This window comes from Rana temporaria, chromosome 1, assembly GCF_905171775.1.
Source record: "Rana temporaria chromosome 1, aRanTem1.1, whole genome shotgun sequence".
Lineage (NCBI taxonomy): Eukaryota > Metazoa > Chordata > Amphibia > Anura > Ranidae > Rana > Rana temporaria.
In genome coordinates this window covers 55368719-55378427 of record NC_053489.1, presented here as the reverse complement: position 1 = coordinate 55378427, position 9709 = coordinate 55368719, and the positions used below count along the sequence as shown (strand labels likewise).

At 42.6% G+C, this 9709-nt stretch overlaps 1 protein-coding gene across 1 annotated transcript in view; it reads left to right on the top strand.

Annotated features, from left to right (window-relative positions):
• SLC45A2 (solute carrier family 45 member 2) overlaps window positions 1-9709 on the top strand; it is a 185660-nt gene that overhangs the window by 109337 nt on the left and 66614 nt on the right. Inside the window, exons 4-5 of the mRNA XM_040338118.1 lie at window positions 730-873; window positions 3271-3394. Of these exons, the coding sequence (XP_040194052.1) occupies window positions 730-873; window positions 3271-3394 (268 nt within the window). The remainder of the gene's footprint in view (window positions 1-729; window positions 874-3270; window positions 3395-9709) is intronic.

The following is a 9709-nucleotide window of genomic DNA, read 5'->3' as shown; positions in this document are numbered from 1 at the left end:
TGTTTTTAAGTTCCTGTGCCAGACAATGCATCCAGATTTATACAGTCTCTCACAAAAGTGAGTACATCCCTCACATTTTTGTAAATATTTTATTATATCTTTTCATGTGACAACACTGAAGAAATGACACTTTGCTACAATGTAAAGTAGTGAGTGTACAGCTTGTATAACAGCGTACATTTGCTGTCCCCTCAAAATAACTCAATACACAGACATTAATGTCTAAACCGCTCGCAACAAAAGTGAGTACATTGTAGCAAAGTGTCATTTCTTCAGTGTTGTCACATGAAAAGATATAATAAAATATTTACAAAAATGTGAGGGATGTACTCGTGAGATACTGTATATACAGTGTGTTTGTGTATACTGCATACACAGTGTATATATGTGTGACATAATGCAGAAAGAGAAAAAAGCTGATACAGTATTTGGTTTTATCATGATGGTAATTTTTACCATTGTGTATCTGAGTAGTGTGTAGATTTATTTTTCTTTTTTTCAAATATATCTGTTCATTAATTTTCCAAATAATTCACAAACACTATAACACTTAAAACAAACACAATCCACTTTTTTACATACATGTTAACATGAAAACAGGTCTACGGTTCTTCATCTCTAAGTCTTAAATCGGATATTATACAAAGAAACTAAAATCAAATGGTATACATTTTGTTTTATTAGCCTTTCAAGTTTTGTTCTTTTAAATTTTAATATTTTACATTTCAGGTGCAGAAACGCATGACCCTTAAGTCCCTGATTCATGCTTTGCTAACGATGCCACCTCACTACCGTTACCTATGTATTAGCCACCTAATTGGCTGGACGGCATTCCTTTCCAACATGCTATTCTTTACAGATTACATGGGGCAGGTAAGGTTCAGGCCTGTAAAAAAAATGCTCATGAATTGCCTGTAACTAATGCTTATATGCTACAATTTTAGGTACATAATCTAGTTTTGCCTTTAGTTCTACTTTAACATTTAAGAATTACTGGTTCTTTTGAAGGGGACCAGTCACCTGAAAATTGCATATACAGTACTATACCGGTGTAAAAAAAATGTAAAGTAAGAATGCTTTCAAAAATATATATTTTAATTGTTTTATCAATTTACAAAATGCAAAGTGAGCAAACAGAAGAAAATTCCAAATGATACCAATATTTGGTGTGGCTATCATGTGGCTTCAAACCAGCAAGAATTCTTACACTTGCACCCTTTTTGCGTAGGTGCTAATCATCATTAATTCCACATATATAGGTTGAAACAGTCATTAACAGAAACGGCTATGTAGGAGGCTTAAAAGTGGGATGATAAGATAAGGTTGTGGAAGTCTATTTCAGGTCGTACATCATGGCCAGTCTTGGCACAGCAACCAGACACAAGGTAGTTATATTGCATCAGCAAGGTCTCTCCCAGGCAAAGATTTCAAAGCAGACTGGGCTTTCAAGATGTGTTGGTCAAGCTCTTTAATGAAGCACAAAGAAACGTTGAGGACCAAAGACGCAGTGGTCAGCCAAGGAAACTTAATGCAGCAGATGAAAGACGCAACATTCTTGCTTCTCTTCGACATAAGATGTCCAGCAGCGCCATCAGCACAGAACTGGTGGAAGCCAGTGGGACCCAGATACACCCATACATTGTCTGGAGAAGTCTGTCCAGAAGTGGTCTTCATGGAAGAATTGCGCCCAAAAAGTCATAATGTCACATACCTGGTAGAAGACTGAATTGACGAGGTTGGCCTTGCTTGTATCTTTAGCCCAGGCACCACTGAAGGTAGGACAGAAGGAGCATGAGTGCCAGAAGGAGATGTAGACTTAAAGGGTCGGGCAGGGTATTGGGTCAGTGATGCAGGATAGACCAGCCAAAAGTATAGCTGTACTCCACAGGAATCGCAGGTTCTGGATGCGTGGCTTGTCAGAGCTCCCAGCAGGCTTGAAACTGGAACACACTGCGACTACTGGAGCTGGAATGTGGGACAGCTAGGGAAAGCACTCAAGCATAAGAGAGCCTAACTGGAGACAGAAGCGTAGTCAGAGGAGCAACCAGGGTCCACGACAAACAGGCAATGAGGTACAGAAGCATCGGGCAGAGATGTGGTCGAGAGTAGGCCGAGGTCAGGAAGTGGAACCCATGAGCAGAAGCGTAAACATGAGCTGTTCAATATCAAACCGGGTCAGCAACAGATATAATACCGGATACAAACAGGACAAACCAGAACAGCTGAAGTCTGGTCAGCACTGAGCATGGCTCTGAACATCCTTTTTAAATGGGCCATTTGTCGCCAATGAACACTGTGGACTTGGGCCTGTTCGCACGTGCATTCTTGTGTGCATGCATGCACACCAGGATACCATTCCATCAGCAATGTTGTGCACATCTTTGCACCCGATGTGTCACAGTAGTTTCCTGACACATCCCTCTGACATGGAAAGAAGGCTAAGCGATTCAACGATGCATGAAAACCTAGGCACTGGGGTGCTGAGATCACATCCAAGATCCTTGTTGCAGACATCCAAGCAAGGCTCTGAGCTTTTGGATGTCTACACAAGGAGAAATTTACAGGTGATTGGCATGCAAAAATAATGTAAAATGCACATATAAACTTACGGAAAGATTTTTGTTAATGATCCGACAACAGGGTCTCCTAAAGCTTGATGGACACAGACCATTTGTCTGACCTCCCGCACTGCACATTAAAGACATTGGGAGACCCAGACAACATAAAGGAGCCTACAGATATTAGGTTCACATCTGTGTGGGAGTGCAAATAAATCGCACAGGTTCCCGAAACAGTACACAAAACGTGGCACTTTAAAGAAAATGAGTGGTGGTGCTATTAACACTTAATGGCACCCTCGCGCACTTAAAAATGTGGTGCCGTGCATGATGCTTTTGCATCTTGATTACAGTGCGGCCGCGTTTTGAAAAAGGTGCAGGGACTTTTTCACTGCAGGAAACAAAAGCGCAGCATCCCATTCAAATTAATAAGTCTGCCTTGCCCACGCCAATGTTGCACACAGAGCAGCATAGATGTGAACCAGGCCTTAGAAAAGGAGTCTTGTTTGCAGTCCCATTAGGGATATTTGAAGTCCATTGGCAAAGATGGATTTTCACAGCCAATCATGGTTTCTCCCAAGAGGGGTCAGTGATGCTGGAGGCTGATAACCACAGGACAATTCTAGGTACTTACTTTCAAAAGTTATCTGCTTTTTAAGTGAAAGTGTCTCTGAATAAAATTTTAATTTATTCAACGTTTGTTCATTTTCAGATCGTTTACCATGGAAACCCATACGCACCTCATAACTCTACTGCTTACCTCATCTACGAGCGGGGGGTGGAGGTTGGCTGTTGGGGCATGTGCATCAATGCCATCTCATCCTCATTATACTCCTGTAAGTATTTTACATAATGCACATTTCAGATTTAAAAGACAAGTAGAGAATGTTTGTTCCTTTTTTTTTAACTAGTTTTGAAGAAGTTATTGCACAAATTAAGGCTTCATTTCCATGGACGTTTTTACAGCCACTTTTTTGCAGCTTAAAAACTGCTCTCCATGTTAGTCTATGGCCTCATGCCCACCATGACGTTTTTGAGCTGTAGATAGCTGAGCCGTTTTTAAGCTGCAAAAAAAAAAACGGACCAGTGCGTTCTGAAGCTCCAGCTTTAGAGCTGTAAAAACGTTAAACGCTCAAACGCGCAAAAACGCTCAAAAAACACGCAAAACCGCTAAGTTTTTGAGCACCAGCTCAAAAAAAAAAAAAAACATGGACAGGCGTTTTTAAGCTGTAAAAAAGGCTAAAAAAAGTGGCTGTAAAAACGTCCATGGAAATGAAGCCTTAACTTTAGCTTGTTCAATTCAGCTTTGACAATAAGGCTTCATTTCCATGGACGTTTTTACAGCCAGCCTTTTTTACAGCTTAAAAACGCCTGTCCATGTTTTTTTTTTTTTTTTTTTTTGAGCTGGAGCTCAAAAACGCTGCGGTAGCAGTTTTTGGCGTTTTTGCAAGTTTTTTTTTTCGTTTTTGAGCATTTTTTTACGTCTGGCGTTTTTACAGCTCTAAAGCTGGAGCTTCAGGATGCACTGGTCCTGTTTTTTTTTTGCAGCTAAAAAACGGCTCAGCCATCTACAGCTCAAAAACATCATGGTGGGCATGAGGCCATAGACTAACATGGAGAGCTGTTTTTAAGCTGCAAAAAAAGCACAGAAAAGTGGCTGTAAAAACGTCCAAAAACGTCCATGGAAATGAAGACTAAAACCTGGAAGCTGAATGGTTTCTATGCAGAGCTACGCTAGATTTTGCGCTCCTCAGTTTTAGTAAACCCCTACATGTTTTTATGTGTTTGTGTTCCCATTCACACTGCATACTTTTTAAATTTTACAATTTTTAAATGACTACATTTCTTGGTGTTTGTTTAAAGCAAGTTTTTACATTGAACTCCAGATACAGCTACTTTTGCTTATAAAACGATATGCAACTAGGTGACAGTTTTGTTTTAATTGCATTTTAAGTACACCTAAATGCATTTTTTTTTAAGTAAGGGGAGGGAGGTTATAACATCTGTCAGTGTCCCATTGGAAAGGGGGGGTTCCCTTCACTTTCTGCCCCATAGCCAAAATAGGAAGTGCGAGGATCCCCCCAAAGTAATGGGAATGCCTGGTTGTCTTCCGGACTCATGTCCCCTTTAGAAGATTTCCCCTTTTTATTACTGTTCTGGTGTCAACCCAAAATTTGGTGTTTTTTTTATTTGTTTTTCCGCTGATAATAGTAAACAGGACAAATAGAGTGGGAGAGTGAAAAAATAACACTTTTTTTCCTTTTTTTTATACTTTCTTATTATTTCTTAGCCTTGCACATTTTTAGATATACAACTGATGAAGATTTGCTAGGACAGTAAAGTCAGTGTTTATGGTAAAAATATTTCCCCAGCCCTCTCCTTAAAGCAGAGTGCGACGGATCCCCATACTCAAGATGAGTCTACTGTATCGCTCCTCTGTCCGGTACCACACAATCCAAGGCTTTTTACCACGTGATCAGCCGTGTCAAATCATGGCTGATCATGATGTAAACAGGAAGAGCCGTTGATCGGCTCTTCCTCACTCGCGTCCGATCGGCGGCTCTCCTGACAGGGGGGGTTCGCGCTGATTGTTTATCAGCGCAGACCCCCTTGGATGCCCACACTAGACCACAGGGAAGCCGCCAGGACCACCAGGGAAGGGGGCAACATGTGGATGGCCAGGTACATCCCCCATGGCCACCCACATGTAAAATAGGAACATGTAACAAAATGGGCACAATAGATTTCAATCAGTGCCCACAAATGGGCACTGACTGGCAACATGGGCACTGATTGGAAAAATAGTAAATATACAAGTGCCACCCCTCAGTGTCCATCAGTGGCACCTCTCAGTGCCCATCCATACCTAGTGCCCATCTATCAGTGCCTATGAGTGCCCATCAGTGCCGCCTCATCGGTGCCCATCGGTGCCACTTCATCGGTGCCTGTAATTGAAAAGTAAAACGTACTTATTTACAAATAATTAAACAGAAAAAAAAAATCTGTCTTATTTTATTTTTTGCGCAACAAAAAAAAAAAAAATGCAGAGGTGATCAAATACCACCAAAAAAAAGCTCTATTTGTGGGAACAAAATGATAAAAAAATTGTTTGGGTACAGTGTAGCATGACCGCGCAATTGTCATTCAATGTGCGACAGCGCTGAAAATTGGCTTGGGCAGGAAGCTGCGTAAGTGCCTGGTATACAAGTGGTTAAACATTTATTTTTAATTGTGCTATGGAAATGGTAACATGTAAAAATACAAATAAAGTAGGTGTTATCTCAGTTTGGCTGTGTATGTGGAAATGCACATTACAATGTATTTAACTTTGTAAATGAAAACACACTTAAAGTAGTTGTATACCCACCAAAAAAAAACGTTCTATCACATACATCAGGCAAATTAGGCGCCGCAAGGCCCCTGAAAGCGTGAGGCCTTAGTGCCTCTCATGGCACTTTAGTGCGCATGTGCTGATGACATCGGCACATGCTGATACAGGGGGATATCTCCTAAACCGTGCAGGTTTAGGAGATATCCGGGGTAGCTACAGGTAAGCCTTATTATAGGCTAACCTGTAGTGAAAAGTGGATTGTAAGGGTTTACAACCACTTTAAAACCCCAACATGTTATTAATTTCACTGTACATAAACACAATAGAATACCCAATTTCTAGTAAAATTTGAAAAATTAAGTTGTGTTAAGTAAATGGAAGCCAAATATGCCAACCCTCAAAATAGCTTGGGGCCGCAAAATGGCATAAAACTACGGTACACAAAGCTGTCCTTAGGTGACGCTTTAAAAGCCTTAACAGCTCATTATTTAGCTTTACCTGAAAATGATGACCCTAGAACTACACTTCAGCATGTGCAGTGGCACCTAATGTGTGGTGCATTCATCATTTTTGTATGCATGCACACCTGAGGTACGTCAATCCCTGGTTCTGTTCCCTTTTTTCTGTTACCGGTTTTGCTGGTGGGCGTAAACCCTCTTCCGGCCAAACACGCCTTGGAGCTATGGATGCTGTAGGGATGATGTCGGTATTCTAAAAGATTCTGCAGCACTGTTGGCTACACAGGACACATAGGCTAACCAGATCTTTGTGATGATTTGACCACTTTAAAATTAGACATGCATTTTAGAAAAATGTATGCAAGTAGTAGTGGTAGCAATGGGGAAGAAACATTTAACATGCAGGGGTTTGTGTAGTCCTTTTTCTTCTGCTTCAAGGAGTATTTTTACAAGTTTTAAAAAAAGCAACTGCAATCCATCATTGGGTTCCAACACTGACTGTGGCCTGTTGTTTAAAATGATTAACAGCAGCCATTAATTTTTGTTAGATCTAAAAAAAAAACGAATGGCTCGGGAAGGACCAACACCTGCATTCACAACTGATGAACAAAGTTCAATGCCCTTCACTGTCCATTACTGTCCTTGGATTTTTTGTTTATTGTCTTTCTGAAGTCCTTTTCAGCATACACATCTTACAAAACACACTCTTTGATCTTGACTTGGAATGAAAGAATGCTTTTAATCTCCATCGGTGCAATGATCCATCTTGACAGAGAGATTTGATAGATTCTGGGCTGTTTTCTTAAAGTGAACCTACAATTTCCTGTTGTAGTTCCAGTACAGAAGAGCCCAGCTCACATGCACTGATTGTGGTCATAAGAAAATTCATGGCAAAATACATCACCTCAAAGATGTTTTAAAGTGACTCCCTTGGATTTAAATCTAGATCGGTGCTGTGTTGCAGATTGAAAGAATGTGAAGTAACTTTATTTTTAAATGAATGCCGTGTAGCACTCTCCTAGACAGGGATGGACTGGCCATTGGGACTACAGGGAGTTTCCCGGTGGGCCAATGGCTCAGTGGGCCGGCTTCAGTGACAGCAGACCGCCGCCCCCCCTCCGTCCTGTCTCTCCCTTTCCGCAGCGCTCACCTCCTCTCCCTCCCCGCAGCGCTCACCTGGGGGGGAACAGAGAAGCAGGGGGAGGATCAGAGGAGCAGGGGGGAGGGGACAGACAGCTGACTCAACAGCTATGGCCTGGGAGTTTCTCACTTCTGCCTAATCTTGTCCCATAAGGGGGGGGGGCAACCGAACTGATTATTTTCCCCGGGTGAAATAATGTTTAGCTTACCCACTGGTACTGCCTATAAAAGTACCAGTACCAGCCGCTCTACTCTAATAAAGTAGAACGGCTAGTGGCTAGTGAAGTGGGGGAGGGGGCTTGGGTGGCCAGGGGGGTGCGGGAGTTGTCCGGCCGCCATGGGAGAGACCTGTCAAAGTGGGCCAGTCTGGATGAAGTCCAGGGCCAAACTTTTGTCCCAGTCCAGCCCTGCTCCTAGAATAGGTTGCTAGAGAGGTTCAGGTAAATCTATATATATTTTTGGGCTCCTCTGTAAACCTCAGAGCGGTGTGTGATTATTTTTGGCTGCTCTGGGTCCCACTGGCTGCAGGCTCAACTACTTCTGCCTGCCTTCTAGTGGATTCTAGAATGTAGTGGGTTGGAAGAGGCAGATCCTTGGCCCGAATGGTTATGTGGTTTCAACCAATCCCAGGGGGAGAATGCTCACTAGCTGGCTGAGAAAGGCATACATGATTTTGGGAGTTCTTGTCCAGGAGTAGAAAATCCCAGCCTGAGGGGCTGCTGCCCTTCTGGGCAGTTCAGCTGAAATCCTGCAGGAGCTCATTCAGGTCCCAGCTTAGTAAGTTGCTGGAAATAGAGCTGGATCAAGGAGGGTTCACTGAGGATCTGGTCTGCAGATTCACAGGTGAAATGTCTGGCCGATATTGCATTGGGACATTGTGGCCCAGATTCTCAAAGGAGATACGACGGCGTATCTCCAGATACACCGTCCTATCTCTGAGTCTGAGCCGTCGTATCTATGCGCCTGATTCTTAGAATCAGTTACGCATAGATTTGTATTAGATCCGACCGGCGTAAGTCTCTTGCGCCGTCGGATCTTAACTGCATATTTACGCTGGCCGCTAGGGGCGTGTACGCTGATTTACGCCTAAAAAAAAGGTAAATCAGCTAGATACGCCAATTCACGAAGGTACGCCCAGCCGATGCAGTACAGATATGCCGTTTACGTTGGGCTTTTCCCGGCGTAAAGTTACCCCTGCTATATGGAGGCGTACATGCGGCGTACCAATGTTAAGTATGGACATCGTTCCCGCGCCGAATTTAGAAAATTTTACGTTGTTTGCGTAAGTCGTTCGCGAATAGGGCTGGGCGTCATTTTACATTCACGTCGAAAGCATTGGCTTCTTGCGGGTTAATTTGGAGCATGCGCACTGGGATACTTTCACGGCCGTTCGTAAAAAACTACATTTATGTGGGGTCACCTAAAATTAACATAACACACGCCCACATCTACCACATTTGAATTAGGCGGGCTTACGCCGGCCTATTTATGCTACGCCGCCGCAAATTTAATTTGAGAATATGGCACTTGCCTGTAAAAGTTGCGAAGACGTAACGTAAATAGGATACGGTACGCCCGCACAAAGATACGCCGTTGTACGTGAATCTGGGCCTGTGAGTTTAGGCTTGGATGTAAGATCCTATTGACTGTCCACTGCTTTAACCTCCTGAGATATTGCTCCAGTGCTGCTGTATTGGCATCTTCCTGTTGCTGGAGCCCCGGGAGTGTCTACTCCAGTAGTCTTTAGCAAGAGGGAAGTTACCCTGTAGAGAGTAGACGGGGTTCAACAAGCAATAAAGCACAAAAGACAACCCCTTGCCTGGTCATTGCATTGTAAAAAAGAGTTGCAGGGGAAGGATTCCCACCGTGAAGAGACACAGGCAGACCATGTTGCCTAATATGGAATACATTTTTGTTAGAAAAATTATTTAATATAAAAAAGGCGGCCAAGACCAGGTACCCACCACCAACACCAGGATAATGTTAACAGACAGAAAGAGAGTGGATACCCTGCGCTGCCAGGTGTGCGTAAATGGTAGCTGCTGACACGGCTCATTCAAAAAAGCAAAACAACCAAGAAATACGTATGTGTAGCGCTAAAATTAATAAATGAATATCAAAATACCAAAAAATGTGTATAGTAAAAAATAAAACACATATAACATTAATAAATGTTAGACACAAATTGTGAAACATGTGAGATTCCTCTGTGGCGAGGAGTG